The following is a 21,994-nucleotide window of genomic DNA, read 5'->3' on the forward strand; positions in this document are numbered from 1 at the left end:
AATGAAGATAAGAACTCTCACCGTAAGAGAGTTTCACCTATCTTGAAATATTACACAAAAGTTCAATGCAGATTATCTATACAAGGTTTGTAACACAAATGAGTTGATATTATGAAAAAGGACAAGACAAATAACACAACGAGGTTGTGAACACACTTGCAACAAGTTTCATGCCACAATTTATAGGCAACTAACGCCTTCATCTAGTCAGAAACCTGTATCAGAGTATCTTCACATGACACCATAATTTATAGGTAGAACATCGGAGCAAAGACGAGCAGAGATATTAGTCCCCATCATTAGAGCTAATATGCCATACCTGATAATTACACATCCAAAATTCAAAAAAACTGTGTGAGGACTTTGGAGAATTTTATTTGAAGCTTACAAGTGCCAAGACTATAGGACGTGTAGTGGATGAAATATTTGAGCAAGAGAAACCACAGTTTAAAGGGGAACTTAGCACGATTGAAAAAGTCTCAATTATAATGGACACTTGGACCACCGCAAACGAGGTTGGTATTTTTGGGATGACAGTTCATTGGATCGGTGAGGAATGGAAGCTCGGTGAACGAGTTTTCAGTGTCAAACATTTAATCGCATTACATGAGGGCTCATACCTGGTAGATATATTGCAATGAGTTTTGAAATATCACAATTTGACTCACAAGGTAATCGATATTTTAAAATATTTTTCCCCTTAAGCACTAAATGATAAATAACATTTTCCTCCTTTTATATGTATTGGCCATCACAATCGATAATTCTAGGAATAATAGTAAAGTGGTTACAACTTTAGAAAGGCTATTGCAGGATATTTGGTCCAACTTCAACAAGCAACACCATGCGGCATTTAAGGCCCATGTTTTAAACTTATTTATATAGCGAGGGTTGTAGGAACTAGATATTTAATTGTAATAAAACTTTAATTTCCAAGACATTTTGCCAGTTATTCTTTGAAAACGTATACCATTAATGTTTTTTGATTGACACATCGGAACCATAAATATAATTGAAGAGGGTACAAAGCAACATGAAGGTACAGTTGAACAAAACATTCCCAGACCATTCAGAGATATTCTCTATAGACTTTGAAAGCTAGACATTGCAGTTGGAGCTTCACCGCAATGACTTCACCACTATCAAAATATATATTGAGAAATTAGGCATGGAGAAAAGAAGAGTATTATAGAAGATGGCAAGTGACTATCTCAATGCCAAAAAAATGAACTTTTCCATCACTAATGAAGAGTGAGATCTCCTAAAGTTTTTTTCAGGTGAACTTCAAGTTTTTCATGATATAAGTGAGGGCTTACAGTTTTGAGAGCTTATGAATTTCTATCAAGAATATTCAAAGGATCAATTTAAGGTCTAGACAACCCTCTTCAAAGTGAAGTAAGGGTGCCCCTAAGCTTTGAACAATCAAGGTCACTTAAAAGTATATATGTTGCCATGAAGGACACACTATTAGATATGAGGTTCTCTCAATGACTAAGCTTATGTTATATACTGCTACAATATAAAGTTCTATGTAGAAATGAATTATAAATAAGTTACCATCTTCCCCCCTTTGTGTGCATGCACATGCCAATCTTTTGTTCAACTTGGGCCTTTTGTGGACCATCCATGGATGTGGACACAGTTTGTCTTGTGTTGCAGTACTGCTTGCGAGATGACACTCACCAGCTGCATAGGGCTAAAAAACTGTGTTCATTGGTCTATGGGTTATGGGGGTGTTAGTGTGCTTAGCAGAAAGCAACCTTTTATATATACGCATTTCTTTCTTCTTCTCTCTTTCTTTTCTTTTCTTTTCTCTTCTTTTCTTTTCTTTTCTTTAAACTTGACTCCCCCTTAGAAAAATATATAATGGCATACTAGAGAGAAAACTCAGACTCCTTAAACTTTACAATTTTAAAACACATTTTACATGAAAGTAACTGGACTTATAAAATATATAAACATTATATTACAAAATGTTTTCTTAACCATCATTTAGTGCATGAGATGAGAATTCATCATTTAGATCATTTAGGGCATTTATCATTATAATTAAACAGGAAATGACTCTAAGATGATATGTTTGGATGAGCCATGTTGGGTTCATCATATATACACCAAAGTCATTTCTATATTATGTGTGTGTCCTTCTAGGTACATGTATCAATCAAATTAATAACTTTAGTGGCACAATAATTATTTGTCAACATTATTAGTTTGGTTAATCCATATCTACATAACTTAATGATATTAAAATTTTCCTAATCAATAGGTTTAAGTTTTCCACCAACGAGGTTCCAAGCGACACCTTTGGACTCTTGAAAGGTGATTTGTGGTGGTTGAACTATTTGATGGAATATTTACCATCAGTTGTTACCATGTATAGTGATTTGTCCATACCCTACTTTGAAATGAGTTGGGGAACTGTTAGTGTTGATGAGTATGGGGATCATTACAGAACACTTACTTTACTATCGTTACTTCAGTGGCCAGGGATTTTATGAATCTTCTTACTCAAGTCAATATTCTCTTATACCAAGGAGGGAAGATTAAAATCTGACCCCTCAATCATCTATGTGTACTTGTCGCAATGTTCGAGCTGAGACATACTTTTAATCTGTTGTTAGAGACCTATATGTTTTAGGCAAGACATGGGAGCCAATAGCTATGATGTCCTTGGCATGTCTGGTCAACAGAATGTGCCATGAAGCAGCCTAATTGACATAATGAATCACATTAATGAATTCCATATCTAAAGATCATCCACTCTAACCTCATATCTCCACACTAATGGCCATACGATTAGCCATACTTGTCATATAAGTTTGACCATAAAATGTTTTTTTGTATACATAACTCGATGTCTCGTCCTTCGCCCTAGTTGCAAACAAAAAGGAATTGTTAGAATACATGCTTCAAGACTAGTCATCATGATATTATGGTCTCATCCTAATTGATTAAGTGACTTCATTATAAATATCAGGCAATAATAACAAATTATTGTTAAAAGTCATTTAGAAGCATTTTAACAATGACACATGCAATTGAAAACATTGAAGTGACAGAAATGGCAGCAATATGCCACATATTTTCATATTCATGTGGATGTGATTTTCCCTCACCAAACTTTGTTTCTATTTGAAACTAGAAGGGGGACACTTTCATACTCCCATTAATCACAAAATGTCCAAGGCGACCCAAGAAAGAGTACGTAGGCAAAAGTTCAACATATGTGGTTAGCTATAGGTAGAATAAACAAGGGTGAAATCACAGACGATGGTAAACATGATCAAAACTTTAGAAAATAGAATAAAAAATCTATCACCTAAGATATATTTACTCCCATGATTGTAAGCTATAGGGAATGGATATAAACAATAGATAAATACAAAGAAGAAGGTGAATCACACGAGAGTGAGATAAAAGCGTTTGAGACTCATCTTCCAAGATATGGATGAAAATCTCTAGGCTACTGATGATCAAGAAAAGCTGATGGACAACCAATTATAATGAAGAGAAACATTTTTAAAATCAATAGATAATTTATAAGCAACACGTCCCTTTTTCTTTCCATTTTTTTCCTCAAAATTTTATTCACGTCTAGTTTTTCATTTTTTCTAATGGGGTAAACATGAAGATAAATCTTGAAAGCATGTTGAACTTTTATCACCCAAACATAAGTATGAAGAAAGAATGGGGCTTCTCATGATGTGACAAAATGTTCTTTAGACTACAGGGAACTAGACTAATAGGTTCACACAGGAGGAGTTACCCTTCATAAAATATTATAAGTGAACCAAAAAAGTAGTAGAAGTAGGAGATCAAGTAACAAATCATCAAGAAGAAAGAGAAGAATTTGAATGATGGTATTGTACTGGAGGTGAATAGATGAGGGCCATCTGGATTCTTACGTAGGAAAGGTAAACCAAAATGAATGTAGAAGATTAATAGCGGAGAGGTCCGTTTAGGATACCGAGTTTTTGAAAACTAATGTTAGGTATATCAAACAAGGTAACTTATTTGCTTAGGACTGGATAAATGAATACCCCACCCCCAGAATGATATTTGTCTAAAGAGAGAGAAGTTGATCTAAGGATGACCAGGAAACGAGATATTCAAAGCATAGTGTGTGTTCCTTGAGTTGCTTATCACAACCCCATGGTCACATTGTTTCTATCCTTGACTTTTTATCTTTTAATTTTTTTGTTATGTACCCTTCCCAGTTTGAAACTGAACAAATATTTGTCTCTGATCATGGTTAGGAGCATTTTATGAAAAACAAGTTCACTTGAAAGGCTTGAAAATTGTCATGAATATATGGAGTAATAGAAAAGTTTACTCCTATTAGAAAGATGAATTTGAGAAATGTAAAACAATTAGACAACATTGCATTCATTTAAAAAATTCCCATGAATAAGAAATTAATCTACACTATAGAAAGCTTCTGTCGACCATAACTGTTCACACTTATCATCAAGGGATGAAATTTTGAAATCCTTCAATTTCATGTCAAAGGAATGAAAATTTCATTCAAATAATGTGTTAAAAATTTGAAAATATAACATAAATATTATTCAACATTCACCATGAAATCCTGAAAATACGCATGACTTTTATCCACAAACTTTTTGCTTCATGAATTCCATTTATCCACGAAGGAATCTAGACTACGCTTTTAATCCCATAATGATTCCACTATTTTTCCTTTAGCAGAGAGGAAAATGATGGAGCTCTTAACTAAATATAAACGAGAAAGAAATAGCATGTAGAGGAGTTTTTGCTATAAGCATGCCCATGTGAAAATATTCTGTTGATTTTTCTCTTTATCGATTTGTGCATGTGCTCTAGTAGTAGCTAGCCAAAAATTATAAAGCTATCCATGATTACAGTTCTACAAGCTGTTTGAAGTAGTCTTCAAAAGATGAAGTGAAATAAAGATCTAATATAAAAATATTATTTATATTTTTCTTTCTAGTAATATTTTTATGATATTCTAGTAAGTATGAGAGTGAAATTTATTTATAGTATTATATCAAAAGGAGAGAGTAAGATGGATAAAGGAATATTTTTTTTTAGGTTTTAATTAGAATATAAGAGTATTAATCTAGTAATTAATTAATTAAGAAAGTAAATTTAGTAGAAAATATTTTTCGAATCCTTAATTTACATTGAGGTTTATAATATATGTAAGAAGAGAAGGATATAGTAAGTGAAGAAGTATTACTATATAGGGAGTTAATGATAGGGTGTATTATTCGAGTACAAGATATGATGAAGGATGGAGCATGATGGGGACAAAAATAAATGTCCCCAATGTTGAAGAAGTGTCACACCTATCCTTTTGGTAGTCTTTCTGCAAAAAGTATCTTTGACCCCACTGTTGAATTTTGAGAGAAGATAATAAAGTAAGGTCAATAAAAATTGTTTTAAAGCTTCAAGAGGCCCTCACACTACATTGATTTCATGAAACATCCTCCTCCTAAAGCAGTTGGATTACCTCTAATGGTCACCCTCGCCCAAAAACCATTGTCTGCTTAGAGGTGGCTATTGACAGAATTTGATGGGTCTGCCTTTGGATGTACAATATCCCTTCAAGGGGATGTCATTAAATCCCAGAAGTTGAGGTGTACTTCAACCAATCATAAACCTAACAGAGAAATAAAAAGTTGAATATAACTGAACTGTCCGAACTTCCTTTAGGACCTTCAATGGTTCAGATTAGATTATGAAAAACAAGGATGTTATGGTGGGAAATTTTGGCCTCGTCGGTTCAAAGCATAATGATTTTTATTTATTATTTTCTGAAGATCATGGCTCATTAGGCCTCAATAACGAGTATATAAACTCCATTACTTACAGGTATAGAAATTCCATTACTTTATCTCCATTGAAATAAATAAACTCTCACCCCCTGCTCGTGCAAATGTCATTCTCTCTATATTGGACCTCTTTTGTGGGCTTTCTATGTTGGTCTTCATGCAGCTTGATGGGGCCCTTTTCACTCTTTCTACTTGTGCATGAGTGTTTGCTAGCTTCGGGGGAGGGGTACTCTAGGCTCAACTAAAATCCTTTTTTATTTATCTTCCTCTTTCTATTCAAACTTTGAATTCAGCCTTGATAAAAAGAAAACAATACATTCTACCCATTAAAACTCACCATGTGAAAGCATATTTTGCATGATAATTAACAAGGGCTGTGTATTATGTAAAATCATAAAACATTAAATTTAACTCAATGGCTCAATTCATTCATCCAATGTAACTTCTCATTAAAATGAGACTTAACATTAACAGAAGGATACCATAATAGCCTTAAATGTCTTGCATTTCAATCATCAATCTGGATTCATGAATGGTAAATAATGCAAGTGGAAACCTAAAAGTAAGTCACAAAACTCAAGTATCAAAGCCTGTTTTTATTGACTTCATTTGATATTGTCAATATTTATGGTGCATTTGAAAGGATTTCATGACTCGTGTGATGTTCACTGACTTTCAGCACCAGCTAAGAGAAACGAGCTAGATGATCAAAGAAATTGCCCATTTTTCTAGTTTTTCCTTTGTGGATTATTTTGGTATTATGGAAGGAATTTCCTGACAGTGCATGCAGTTGAGTCAAGATGACACATTTCCATACAAAGAATCCACCTACGGGAGACAATCAAATCTTATGACCCATGACAGTTTTTTATGTATTACAAATGAAAAAGGATACACGCCATCCTTCTAAGATCGATTATTGTCCTCATCAGAAGATTATTTGGGTTCATCTTGAATGAAGACATTAAAACAGTTAGGAGAAGCATGCACCTTTAAGTGTTTTTTACTCTTCAACTGTCCACTATCAAAAGTTTTAGCAAGCATGTGAATTGATGCTGTTACCAAAGAAATGAGCTTTCAAAATACTGTTTTGATTTTCTGATTCGTTAAGGAATTGTGCCTTTTTGGCATGGTCTCTATGGGTGGCTCGGTTAGGTATTTACTCCTAGTTGAATATCAGGCGTTTGATTCATATCCAAAGTATTGCATGTGCTCTCCCTCTTCTTAAACTTGAATAAAAAACATTAAATTTTCTCCTACTTAAGCCTTTTGTTCAAATAAAAATCCAAGCAAAATGTTAAAACTTATCCATTTGAATCAAAGGATATCATAGGGGTGGAATCCAAATTCATGAACGAGTGCATAAAAAATTTAAATCAAGAGAGTAAATATTTAAGGAATAATTAAATTAAGCATACATATATATTATTAAAATTTTAGAACTGAAATATAATAAATATTACGACACAAATCTCAAATTTTGTTTTATGTTATCATAAGTTGTGACCTTTATAATGTGGGTTGTAACCAGCTTTGCCATATACTTAGTTTCTTTCTTATAAACTATACTGGCATTTCCTCAATTTTAACTTCATATGGCCTACATGGATCCCACAACTTTTCTCTTCTCAACCCTATGCCTCTATGTAATATTTGCCCTCACAACATATCTAAATTCCATATATAGTTTACTTTCCCCTAGTAAATTTTCTTCATATATAAAACACCTGGAACTGATGACCAGAGAACTGGCTGCCATGTTCCTTTTAGACCAAATAATATAATAAATTTGAATCATTAATTAATTGTTTTAGTCTCAAACTAATGGACTTACACTATCTACCTAATGTTTTAAAAAAATCAACTTAATGTTGCATAAATCAAATTTGTAAATAGCTTCCTATTTAGTTATCGTAAATATGATTTGCAATCTATTTATTTATTGAATAAATCCCTTGTACAGAAAGATAGATACTCCCATATTCAGTGTCTGATAACATTTATAGAATTTTTATTATATTTGAGCTAAACTTAATTGTAGTCTCATGATTTGAGACTTGTCTAATGTAGTAGAAACACAGTAGTCCATCTACAAGGGGTCTTTGGTCTATGAGGACTCACCACCACTTGAATGTGGCATGACTTGAATTGCTAGCAAGTTGAATATCATAATGTTTAAGGATATATAGATCAATTCAGTGCAATATTTCCTAAAGATAACTCTTGATTCATCCTTCGTGGCTGTATATTAAAGGCAAGAAACTGGTATATACGTTATACGTAATTAGGATTTGAAATAATTCTTACTTCTAGACACTTCGATGTCCCTACTGACTAAAATTTTAACAAAAGTATTTAAAGTTCATGTTTAAAGACTAATGATGTTTGTATTACGATGTTATCATTCTGTCTTATTCATTGCATATATTGAAATGAGCATCAAAAAACTTGCGCTAGAATAATAAGAAATAAATATTTTTAAAAAATAATTTTCACAAGACACCAATGTGGCTCTGTCTTAAAGATCAAATAATATACATCCTGAATACTTAAACTCAATGTATCTTAGATCCAAACATTAAATTCAAAAAGGGTATTTAAATTTTAAATCAGTTAAACATATGACTATTTAAACTGGCAAATGAAATATGTCAATCAATTTGGAAATCTCCTACCAGAAACATCTAACATATGACTAATTCCATCCACCCAAGAGGATATAGCACATCGGGGGTCGTGAATACATGTATGTAAATCAATAACTAAGAAAAAGTAATCAATCTTTTGAGAGAGGTACTACTTTTGAGAAAATTATTGGACTTGAGAAGTGTAACTAAATAATTTAGATTGATAAAGCAGAATTCCAATTATTCAATGAAGGAGGATGCTATTCAAGATATTCTATTGAATACGGAGTGCTTGACCATGATTTATTTGATCTTTAAATACATAAACGTTTCAGGCAATGTATAAAGGTACCCCTCGAATGTAGCTAGTGAGGTGATAAAATGATAAATAATATGGGATTTCAATAAATTTTAAAGGGTATTAAATTACTTGAAAAATGAAAAAATAATAAAAATGTACCATTTGGATTTTTACACTTACCATTTATTCTGTCTTGATGGACTATCAATCATGTGCTTTTATTCCATCCAATTATTCTGTGAAGTATTTTGATCATTTTCCTTATTTCATATTTTTCCACACCCCCCTTTCTTTGTAAATCTTGGGTGTAAGCTATCTAAGTAATCTTTGCCTCTACACATGTTATTATTCATCTTACCTTTCCCCTTTGTTTTGGGCCATCCATAATTCATTTTTCTCTTTACCTATAGCTACCACATGTAACTGTATCCTCCTCACCTCACTTCATTGGCAACGACTTGACATTTTATGCGCACCAGGAAGAAAAAGGTATCTTATCCCCAACCACTTCAAAATAAATACCATGTAAAAACCTATTGAAAGAGTGTCCATATAATGCCAGACGTCGTCAGTGACATCGTACGACAGGTAAATTCCCTACGGATATGAAAGTACACGATGTAGTGTCCTAGGTGTGTGTATCTGCAGGCCCCAACTTGTGGGGTTTTGTTGAGCTCCAAGCTCTGGGGCGGGCGACCGGTGACAGTGACGGTGACCTTCTGACCCTTGTCTGAGTGATGACGGTGACTACGATGCTGAATGGAATAATTCAGTAGATGCTCACACATAATGAACAGACTCAACCAGTATCTTAGGATTCACTCAAGTCATATTTTTTCGAATATGAACTCTTACCTAATCTAACCTGAGCGTGGAGTGAAGCAAAAAATATACTCTATAAGATAATATAACACGAGCAAGGGGGGACGACGTACCTCATCGGCGAAGTTGCTCGTCGTTGATATGATCGTCGGTGCAACGGTCGATGCAAGCAGGTGCAGTGGAGGCATGCTGGAAGTGGGCACGGTGTTGCTCAACAAGCGGCGAAGGCGTGGCCCTGGAGCGTGCTGCTGGATGGAGATGGCAAGGCAGAGGTGCGCTGCGGTGAGACGGCTCGAGCAATCGGCTGAGCTTTGCGGGCACAACCTTAAGATGGATTGACACAGGCATAGTCAGGCGGCGGACGTGAGCAAGTGGGCTGCGAGGCGGCGCGAGGGCTCCGTAGAGCAGCGTGCACTATGGCTCAGAGTGGGGGCACATTTGACATGCAACACATGTGCAGCAGGACGGTTCTAGGTGCGGCGTGGGCGCGGGCGCGAGCGACGATAGAGGTGGATGCAGCTGGTGGCAACATTGGCACCGGGTGGCACGGTACGTGGTGCGGTAGCGATGGCGTCGCGGTGCACGGTGGCAGTGGCGTAGTGAACGTGCGGCTAGTTGTAGCGACGACAATTCAGACGGCGTGCCCATGCGTCGTAGTGTTGGGGCGCACTACGGCACTGGTGCGAGGCCTGGTTGGTCAACTACGCGGGAGCTGATCACATGGCATGGTTTGTCGGTTCCTTTGGAGCGGGTTCAACGAATGCAGGGTGCAGCGGCCTTTAGCTAGGGTGCCGTGGTGCAGTCGCATCAAAGACGTGCATAGCGGCAGTGATGGACCTGGTCGTACGACAGTGCATTAACTGATCACACGGGGGTATGCCAACTGGTCTCACGTTGCAGCTTAACAGACTATCCGGCAATGGTTCGCGGATATTGGATGGTTGTGCGCGCTTAGTGCAGACTCTAGAAGGTAGCGCTTGGCAGTTTGGAAGGTTGCATGCACCATGAGGAGTGGCTGGTGACGAGGCCCAGTGCAACCAGCAAGCGCGATGGCTCCCGCAGGTGCCAATAGTGTAGCGCGGGTTGCGCGGTGCGGGGTCGGTTGGTCATGCGAAGATGGAAAGGCGGTGCACAACAGGTTAGGCAGGCAAAGCTTCCCCTACGCTGTCCCTTCTCCTCTCTTCTCCCCTCTTTCATCTTCCTCTACCTCCTTGATGAGACTAGTAGACGATAAAAAGTCAACTTAAAAAACAACAGGTCTAAGTTTGTTAGGGCATTCATCGTGCCCTTATATAGGGACATGATGGCCATTACCAAGGGTACACCATCCTTTGGTATGGGTCGAAGGGCCCTTTTCTTTAAAACAAAAAAAAACAAACATGACCACAACATGACGAGATGAAACAACATGACACATGGCGACACGAAAATGAACATGACAAACACGAACATACGAACACAGAAAAAAAATGAACATAATAAGCATGTGTCAACGAAAAGCAAAACGTTTGAATGCCGAGAGGTGCTTTACCCAGGATATTTGAACCCGGGTGTTTTCACCTTTGCCTTGGCATGCCGGCCGGGCTGGACACAAAACGGCAGGCCATCAATGACAATGCTGATGGCTCCAAAGACGTTTCTGATGGAGTAGGCTCGCTTGCTCTGTCACCATAGCCTTGAGAGATGCAAGGACCACCTCCCCATTCACATTTGTGAGCTCACTCTTGTCGATAATATCAGAACCGGAGAAAAGTAGATTCCCATTCTCATCTTCATCAGCTCTTTCCAAGCTGTAAGGGGGTTGATTTACATGTTCTTTACAGGTTCACGTCTACATTGTCAAGGAAGGTATCATGTATTGCTAAGTGATTGATATTTCTAACACTTCACTCCCTATATATTAGTTTTCAAGGATGGTTGAATGTCCTAATAAAAACTTAAAGGACATTGTTAAGGGACTAGCAACGATTTCATTGGGTGGTATTTGATAACAGAAAATCAGATCATTCAAATCGTGCTTTTACACTTGTTTTTACAACTTATTTTAGATTTTCACTTGAATTATTTACTATATGAGGATAAAATGAGAAATTTATTATTTATTCTCCTAAGCTCTATTTTTATTTATTTCATTGAAAACATGGATTCCTAGATTATAATTTTTTTTCCTTTTTATTCGTTAAAAAATACAACAAACAATTCAGTTGTGCATTCTATAGATATTATATGACATCATAAACTAATGGATAGCCTAGACTTTAAGCTTTCCAATACCTCAACCACCAGTCAAACATTCCTTCTATAGCAAAATTTATAATGTTTTGTCTACTATTTTTTCTGCTTAATTCGGCTGCCGGTTGAAGCGGCATTCGCTGAAAATTTTGTCACAAGAAGGGCGGCCTAAATCTTATTTTTCACTATAAAAAATATCAAAGATTCTAAGAAATCATTATAAATTATGGAAACTTGTAAGGAAGAACATAAATATTTATTTTATTTATTTAAAATAGTTTTGACTGGTTTTCTTTCAGTTCATTTATTTTCACATCAGTAATAACTAAAAATACGGAAAATAATAAAATTAACTAAAAATTATTTTAAAATAATTCAAATTACAATTTACTCTCTCATTACCTGCTCCTTGTAGGTCGACCTTTATGTAGTCTATTCTAAGTAAGGATACATTAATTAAAGTTGTTGCATGAACCAGAGCCTTAAAACAACATATTTAACCCAAATTCTGTTTTATATGTCCTCACTTCTAAGACCATTTTCTCATCACCCTCTTTTGTGTAGTGAAATCAAGTATTAAGTCATTATCACCATTGAAATTGATGACCCATTAATATTTTAGTTATCATATAACCAACACACCTATGACCTTACTTCAGCTTGCACAATGTAGTCAAATGCTGGTTATAATTATGTAGAAATGTAGGAGAGGCGATAAAGCAATATAGAATATAATCAGGACTTGAGAGAAACAAGAGTTCTCCACTACTTGGCTGGGAACATTTATCTGAATCTTGGAAGGATTTCAAGGTCAATTTTTGTAATATTTCTTCTGTATCTCTCAGATATTCATCTGATAAATAAAATTTATTGTCACATAAATGACATAGTCAGGATACTAACAATTATGAGGATGAAGCTGAATACTTACATGCCCACTCACGATTGAAAAATAATAATTTTGTAATGTAGCCATGAATGTCTAAGTGAATACTTGCATAGCAAACCAAGAAAAAATAAACTTTACTAGACTTACATAAAATATGACTCAGGTGGAGATCAAGACTACTAAAAAAGACACGACGGAAGTGACACTTTCAAGTAAATAAAGCTTTCCACAAAAAATATGTGACTCAAACGATGTCATAAATACATGCTGATAGCGCACGCCATTGGAGATCGTCGACGATGTTGTCTGCGCCGCTCGCCACCATCGTCAAAGATCGGGTGAAATCGCTCAATTTATCGCGTTTTTTTTTTTGTCATTCTCTCTCGTGTTACATGTTTTCTCGTCTCATTGCGTGTTTTTGTCGCGTTTGCGACACGTCTCGTACATCCTTCGTCAGTGTCACTGGGAGGGATCCTTAGTCATTTTTGGATTCCCCTCCCTATGGCCTTCTTCCCTTGTTTTCTCTTCCTTTTTTGTGTCTTAATTTCCCCTTTCTATATGTAATGGGGGCCCATTATATAAGGGCCCCCAATGGACTCTACCCCCTTGTTGACCCAGCTAAGGGGGCCCATTAACCTCTTCCCCTCTTATAAGGGAAGAGGGGAGCGCCCTAGCCATCTTAGACCAAGAAGAACTAAGGAAGGAAGTATATCGTGTTTTTGTTGGTCTCCCTCCTTGTTCAAGAGAAGATCACGGAGGAGGAGCTGGGGAGAGTTAAATAGGTTGGAGAAGGGATTTACCTGCTTGCAGAACGATCCGGCATCTAGTTCACTGGGCATTCCCCACATATGAATTTGCTGGACAAATTTCATTCTGGGCAAGCCACGGTCACTTGAGACCGCCAACGATCTGGAGCGTCCGAGTGGAAGATTCCCGCCACGAAATTACGAACGGACAGTCCGTCAATCGGATTTCTTGCTTGAGGAAGCGCAGGGTACCCGATCGACCGATCCGTGTGTGTGCCTCAGGAAGGACCTGAACAGGCGATTATTCAGCCGTCTTCTCGAATCTGCAGATTGCTCCGCCTTTGGTCAACGGCCTGCACTTGAGACGGGGCCAAAGAAGCTGAATGAACAGGCGACCGAGCTTGGAATCGTTGGCGACACCTGGTTGACTGGGGGTGGGGGGGGGAACTCGACGAAGATCTTCCTCCACCAAGTGTTTGACCCCCTAGTCCTCCGGAACCGGCAACATCACCAGCTGACTCCCAAGTGCGTCGAGAACTCACCGGTGACGAGAAAGTTGCTCCTGGGGCCAGTGTGAGCCCGACCGACGTGCTCGCCATCTACGTTGACAGAACGATATCCCGCGTCCGTCGATCAAGACCGGAGGGTGGCTTGAGCCGAGACTGCTGCACTTCTCCGCTCCTTGGTTCCTCCGACCTTTACCTACAGCTCCAGCATTACTACTTGTCGAGCTGTCGTCTGCTCTCCAATGTCTCTCAGCTCCACTCGCTCCGAATCGCCGCTGACGACGATGAATTCTGCACCATGAGCCACACTGACGAGGTATTCCGTCCCCTCCCGTCTCTCGTTTAGTTACCGCTTGCAGTTTACTTTCGTCTTGACTCCACCGCGCTCGGGCTAGGTAGGTGAGAGAGGACTAATTGAGAGAATTAAGACAAACTGAGTGGCTTGCCGGTACGGACGAGACCGTCCGTTATGTGCGAGCCTACGGATAGATTCCCTTCGGTTGTAGACGCCTTCGTCGCTCCGGCAAGGTTTGAGAGGCCACTGTCGTCATCACCTGGTGACTCGTCCAAGCTTGGAGCTCGGCGCCTCCCTCGAGTTGGAGCCTGCACATACGACACGTAGGACATTCATCGCATCGTAGTTACATCGACCCGTTAGGGTTTTGATCCGTCGGATGATGACACTGTCGACGTTCGATACCATCATCTTCTATCGGCTCTGTACCATCATATTCGGTGTCGACCGGACGACGTCCCCAACGACGTCCGTCTTCACATGCTTTCTTCATACGACTAGTGACACATGAGTTTCTTAAAGCTGCATTTTTTCAAATCTTTACGCACATTCAAGTGTAAACGACATATCAAGTCTTATTTTTATATTTGCGAATAGCACTACTAGATATCAATTTCCCAGCATTGAGATTGCAAGGGAACTTGAGAAGATATTCCAAATAAATGTGACTTAATGTCATTTAAAAATTAAACAAAAAAATTCATGAAATTCTGTTTATCCATCCATGCTCAAGGCACCATACATGTGTTGCACTCTAGGTCAATGTAGCTAGTTAGTAGCTCCAAAAGCTAGATATTTATTTGGTGCCCAACTTACCATCCTCTGTCTAGTGTCTAAATTAGTTAATCATATACCCGTTATATAAAATCAAGATATCTACAAAGTGTTGTCAAGCTACAAGTTGGATCGAAATAGTATAAAGGATAATACCAATGTTTCAACGAAATCATCTGCCATTACTTTATGTATAATAATTCTTCCATTTAATAAATTTAGGGAATAATTAAATATCTTACTGATTGAATCATTTAAACTTATATAAATATTGACTCTGAAAAAACAATATGAATTTATAGATATGACAAAGGGTCATTTCAATAGGAAAATAATTGAGGAATAAAACAGGTGATCAGATGATGCAAAAAGATATTTTAAAACATCATGAATTTGGTGAAATAGGAAGATGATGGAGATAGATATATGTTATAGTCAATGAATATAGCATTAATTTAAATGGAATAAGGGGGCATAGTGGATGAAGATGACAAGTCATATGATTTAAATATCTATCTTTGGGTGTTGATCGATGGATGAATGTGGATGGGTGGGTGTTCTCCAGAACATGAGATTATAAGTTTCCACACATTCCACAAAGAGGAAGGTGGTTTGGAGATATCAAAGAGCCCTCCCACCTATTCTTTGGCTTCAAACTTCCATATACCATTCTCACCGTGAGATCTTGGTAGATCATGAAATTAGTTTTTTTCACTCAGACCACTAATATATGAGATAACCTAATGTGGCTTTTTCATGGAGGCGAGGGTCTATTTATTGGCCAATTATCCAATGGATAAAGGGAAGGAAAAGATGATCCCTCAAATTTCAATCTAAACCTCAATCCAAATGCTAGTTATTCCATTTTACAGATGGATTGTTGTAGGTGTAGGTTGCTTTTTCCTCAAAATTTTCCTTCATCTGTCAGATTCCTAATATTCATCAAATATTCGTCAATTAAGTGTTGACTTCATACATGTATGTTCGTCAAAAGTGTTTCCTCAAATTCTCAAAACGTGTGCCTTTTTATTAAAATAAATTACATTAAACAAATAAATTATTTGACATTTCCGCAGATCTCGTGATTTTGAAGTTGCATTAATGTGGATTTTGACACCATATTTTATCATGCTCCCACACATGTCCAATTTCACTTCACATTTACTGCAATTTAAATTCACCAATTTTATAATTCTTTCCTGATTCCATGAGCTTCTTCACAGTTACTATGCTTAATGAACATATTTACTGTGAATCCGGATTGCATAGTGGCATGTCTGTGATTATTCAAATGATAAATCTTGCCATGTATTTTTGTTCTGGTCAATGATTACACACAATTTAAATGAATTGGCTTCCGACTTGTCCAAAAATCCAAATAAACCAAGAGAAAGTCATTAAAGTCCAAAATATTTCCCCAAAATAAAATCTAGTTAAAATATAAAAAATATATGACAACTTAAAATAAAAGAGACTAAATTAATAATTAACATGATACTAGATTTCCCTTTTATTTTTTAAATAAAATAAACTAAATTAATAATGAACATGATACTAGACTTCCCTTTATTTTTTAAAATAAAAGAGACTAAATTAATAATTAAAATGACACTAGACTTCCCTTTTATTTTTTCTAAATAAAAGAGACTAAATCAACAATTAACATGAAAAAAGAGACTTAATTTAATAGAAAACTAATCCATTTTATTTATTTTGGATATTTCATTGACTCTAGTGACCTCAAAACATAACGACAAAGTGTGAAAACTACCAGGCAGACCTTTAACTAGGAATATCCCTTAGAAATACAATCATAACCATGATCCACTTTCTTGTGGTTCCAGAATGCGCTGGTAGCCATGAGATATTCAGAATAATTCTCACTGGGCATGAGTCTATAATCTAGCAAATGATATCACATTTTACCCTATCTAGGTCAATACCTCATATCTAACAACTTAGCATTTTCTATATTCATAAGACCAAGTAGAAATAATAAGAAGGATTTTATATAATTTTTGGTTATTATTTATTTTTAACACTTAAAAACTGATTAATATACTATCCAGCATTCGGTGATGTCGTGCAACAGTAGACCCCCAAAGCATCTCAAATTTAGGAAACTTTTTTCTACATTAACGTAATCAGATATTCAGATTAAATATCATTAGTTATGTGTTTGTTCTATAGTAAATGATATTTATATGTCACCCTGTCCAGGTCAATCCCTCATATCTAACCACTTAGCAATTTAAATATGCATAACCCTTTTATATAATTTATGTTTATTATTTACTTTCCAGCATTTGATGAAGTCAAGCAGCAATGGACTCCAAAAATAATTCCAGCATTCAATGAAGTCAAGCAGCAATGGACTCCAAAAATAACTCAAGTTTTGGAAAATTTTCATTATGCCTGCATAATTAGATATGAAAAGGAATTCCCACTGGGTATGAGTCTATACTATAGTAAATAATATCGCATTTCATCCTATCTCGGTCAATCCCTCATACCTGACCACATAGTAATTTCTGTATCCATATAGTTTATAGTTTTATATAAAAACACTTTTTTATAGTTTATGATTATTTTGTAAATTTAGAGCCGAGGAATAGAGTTTCCAGAATTTGGTGAGGTAGAGCAACAATAGACCCCAAAAGCAACTGATGTTAAGGAAAAGTTTGGCAAGGTCCAGATAATGAGATGTTCAGAGCAAATCTCATTGGGTATGAGTCTATACTCATACTTCACCTTGACTACGTAATCTCATTGGATAAAATGATATCATATTTCACCTTGACTACGTCAATTTCTCATGTTTGATTACTTAGCATTTTTTCCGATGCATAAGCTCAAGTAGAAATAAGAAGAACCCTTTTTATCTATTTTATCATTATTATTTAATTTTTTAACATTTAAATAAGGAGGAATATACTTTCCAGCATTCGGTGACGTTGAGGAACAGTAGACCCCAAAAAGAGCTCAAGTTTAGGAAAATTTTGGCTATGTCTACGAATGAACTGGGGTGGGGTACCTCAAAATAAAATAGAATTCCAAACGCCATATGAACAGGATTTTAGTGGAGTATGAATGGAAAATTTGAAATGGCAGGTTTGTGAATTTTTAATGATTTTTAGGTATACATATGTTATAGATAGGGTATATGGTTCAGAAGAGAAAACCATGTATTCTTTACAGAAACGTTTTCAGAAAAGGGGAAACTAGGGAGTGAAAGTGATGTAAAATAAATGAAAAATAGGGAAATCAATGGTGATGATGGTGAACTTCAGATTTATTTTTTTTCATCGATGCTTATTTCTTGAGCCTCCAATTCCTTTTCCTTATGTATCATCAAGAGCGCGCATTTTTTCTGGAATAAAATGATGAGAAAAGGATCAACCAAAAAATTTGCTTACTTTAACCAACTTAAAAAACCAGGATTCTAGAGATCCTTTTGCCTGTTGTCTAGCCAGTTCTAAGAGCACATCCAGAACGAGATAAGGAGGAAGAGGAAGATAACTTTTGACGTAGGGCATTGTATATGATGTCATTTTTCTGTCCGTGTCATTCTTTTATATCATCCCCATTGTTTAAATTTGAGTTCTTCAAGCTCCTTCATTTGAGTTTGGTGCTCCCCATTAAAAGAGATATCAAAGAGAACTTTGGAGTGTTCCAAGATGAGGCCCACACCATAATATCTCCTCCTTTGAAGCTCCAAACCAAAATTTCTAAAATTTTCTCACTAGCCCATAGAAATAGTTCTAAAACTCACATGGAGTGCTGCAACACATTCATTATCATCCCATTTAATTCCTGAAAAGTTCTACATGTATGGCATGTAGAAAGAAGTACAATAATTTAAAAAACAAGACAAGGAAAAACACAAAGAAACAAAATAAAAAAGCAGCAAAAAAAAAAAGATTAAAATGGTACGGGACAAAGAAGAACAGAAATATAAAAAAAGGGAACAATGGGACCAACAAGAGAAAGAGGGAGAATAAGAATCATAAAATATGAAAACAACAACAAGAAGAAGAACAAGAAAAAAAAGATTAATCACAAAATATGAAAAGAAGAAGAAGAAATAAAATCACAAAATAAGAAAAGAAAAAGAAGAAGAATCATAAATTATAAGAAAAATGAAAAAGAAAAATAAGAAGAAGAAGAAGCATAAAATATAAAAATAAGAAGAAGCAGAAGAAGCATAAAATATGCAAAGAATAAGAAGAAGAAGCAAAAGACGAAGAAGAAGAAGAAGAACAAGAAGAAGAAGAAGAAGAAGGAGAAGAAGAAGAAGAAGAAGAAGAAGAAGGAAGAGGAGGAGGAGGAGGAGGAGAAGAAGAAGAAGAAGAAGAAGAAGAAGAAGAAGAAGAAGAAGAAAAAGAAAAAGAAGAAGAAGAAGAAGAAGGAGAAGAAGAAGAAGAAGAAGAAGGAGAAGAAGAAGTAGAAGAAGAAGGAGAAGAAGAAGAAGAAGAAGGAGAGGAAGAAGTAGAAGAAGAAGGAGAAGAAGAAGAAGAAGGAGAAGAAGAAGAAGAAGAAGAAGAAGAAGGAGAAGAAGAAGAAGAAGGAGAAGAAGAAGGAGAAGAAGAAGAAGAAGAAGGAGAAGAAGAAGAAGAAGAAGAAGAAGAAGAAGAAGAAGGAGAAGAAGAAGAAGAACCTAGTATGGAAATAGAAGAACAACACCACAAAGAAGAAGAATGAAAGGAAGACAAAGAAGAAAGTTAAGAACCAGAATAAAAGGTTGAGGAAGATGGGTAGTTAGAAGAGGATAATAGGAGAAATGCATGAAGGCTACAAAAAATAAGTAAAAGAAAAACAGCGATTGGATGAAGAGAAGAAATAGAACATGCAAATGAACATGAACAGGATGAATGAGCATAAACAAATATGAGATTAATAATAATAATACGTACAAGCTTGTCGTGGAACAGGAAGAACAACGAGACGAAGAAGATGAGGCAGAAGAAGAAGAAGAAGATGAAGAAGAAGAAGGAGAAGAAGAAGAAGAAGGTATAATGAGAAACAGAGAACAAGAGTACCCTCTAAAGAAGTAGAAGAAGAAAGAAAAATCAGAAATATGAGAGGAAGCGGAAGGAGAATAATAACAATAATTAGAGGAGAGAGAAGATGATGATGATCAAGATGAAAAAGATGACGATGACGATCACGATGATGATGATGAAGGGGAACTGGAATCTCCGCCAGAAGAAATGAACCATGTCTGTTGGAGCCAGTAAAAATGAACTATAGTAACGGGCAACAAGCAGCATGCAGAAATGAGATCATTGGCCGAAGAGAAATTTCCGCTTCAGTTTTCCACGGAGCGTTCGCCTTCGAGGGAGGGAGAACAATTGCCACCCTGATCTCAGATGAGTGAACCGCATCTCTTACGCAGACGATGACAAGAACAATAAGAGCAATGAAGCGAGGCACGTAGGAGGGAACAAACACAGGTTTCTCCACGAGGAAGACACAGATCCAACCTCAAACGAAAACTCCCATCCTCAAGGACCAGAAGACGAAGAAGTAGACGACGCCTTCCGGGAAACGCCGTCGTGCTCCTCCTCGCCGCGGATGCGCGCCGGAACGCGGAACTCCGAGAACCCGCCCGGCGCCGCCGCGAACGGCGGCGCCATCGCCACGTCCGGCCAAGCCCGGATATGCGGAGATCCAATGGACTGAAGGGGACCCCTCTGGGCGAGAAACTGGCCCTGCCCGAGCACCGACTGTAGTGGCACAGCAAACCCAATCCCTCCTCCTCCGTCGTCGCTGTTCCAAGGATAAGAGGCGTGCAGGTTTAGATCGGGCCAGCCGGGGGAAGACGGGCCGGCGAAGATGGACTGGTTCTGGTGCTGGTGCTGGAGAATCGGGTCGTGGAAGGACTGAAGAGAGAGGCGGAGATCCTGGCCTGGCCCGGCGGAGGAGACAGGGAAGAAGTGCTTGATGGTGTCGGCTATGGAGTCTGATTCGAGAGAAGCCGGCAAGAAGTTGCCGGCCCCGAAGACGAATGCCGGAGGCGCCACCGGTCCGGGCTCCGCCGCTCGTTTTCGGCCCAAGCCGGAGTCTTGCTGGAGAGGAGAGCTCTGGGTGGCCGTGGGGTTCCATGGAGGGAGCTCGGCGAGCTCGTCGATGGCGGCCTTGGCGTGCTTGATGAGCCAGTCGACGGCCTTGCTCGGGCGGTCGTAGCCGAGCCGGTCCTGCACGTCGTAGAACTGGATAGCGGTGTGGGCCGAGAGACGTACGCGGCGGTCCCTCGGTCCCTTAGCCGTGAAAACCTTGCTATGGCGGTCCTTTCTCCCCGTTGACCTCACAATGTGGCCCCCCTCGACCTCCACTATCTCCCCCATGGTGTCCTTCAGCGCCGCCAGCCTCCCCGGCAGCTGCTGCTGGCGGCCCAGCGGGTGCCCTCGTTGGCGGCGCTGGCTCTCCTCCATACGCGCATGTCGAAACCCTAATTCTCCATACACACCCTAATTCTTCGCCGCCTCCATTGGAGAAGAAGATCGGAGATGGGTAAAAGAGGAGAGAGAAAGGGAGAGAGCAATAAAACAAACGCTGCGCAGAGGGACTGGGCGGAGGTAGGAGAAAGGGCCCTCTTTTGGGGCCCAGACTCGCTGCTCCCGAGAAAACTGTGGACATGTCTGTCGCTCGCAGTTTATTTCAGCATGGTATCGGATTTACCGTCCGTCCTCTCTGCGTCAAATTCCGCGCAGCTTTTTCCCCCAAGATCTGAAAGCATCGACTACCATCGCTACTGTCATGCGTCGCGTGTATAAGCAAATCGGGCGTTTATGTTGACTTTTTCTAACCTTTTTCGATCGACCGTGTGTTTACCTCTTGTCGTGATTGATCTGTGCTGTTTAGAAGAGAGAGAGAAAAAGAGCGAGAGAGAGAGAGAGAGAGAGAGAGAGAGAGAGAGAATACAAGTTGATCACAGATTTCTACAAGGTTTAGGGTTGAAGGGAATTAGAAGAAGAAACAAGGGT

The 21,994-nt window shown here is 37.9% G+C and overlaps 1 protein-coding gene and 1 long non-coding RNA gene across 2 annotated transcripts; one reads left to right on the forward strand and one right to left on the reverse strand.

The window, feature by feature from the left end:
- Positions 1–13,374: 13,374 nt before the first annotated feature.
- Positions 13,375–14,841, forward strand: LOC144709762 (uncharacterized). The gene is made up of 2 exons (XR_013583101.1): positions 13,375–14,255; positions 14,335–14,841. It is a non-coding gene; the product is annotated as an uncharacterized LOC144709762 (long non-coding RNA).
- Positions 14,842–20,373: 5,532 nt separating this feature from the next.
- Positions 20,374–21,611, reverse strand: LOC144709433 (transcription factor TCP3-like). The gene has a single exon (XM_078582985.1). It carries the CDS (start codon positions 21,440–21,442, stop codon positions 20,513–20,515), a length of 930 nt encoding a protein of 309 aa, XP_078439111.1. The 5' UTR covers positions 21,443–21,611; the 3' UTR covers positions 20,374–20,512.
- Positions 21,612–21,994: the final 383 nt, after the last annotated feature.

Source organism: Wolffia australiana, chromosome 11 (assembly GCF_029677425.1).
Source record: "Wolffia australiana isolate 7733 chromosome 11, ASM2967742v1".
NCBI classification, from domain to species: Eukaryota; Viridiplantae; Streptophyta; class Magnoliopsida; order Alismatales; family Araceae; genus Wolffia; species Wolffia australiana.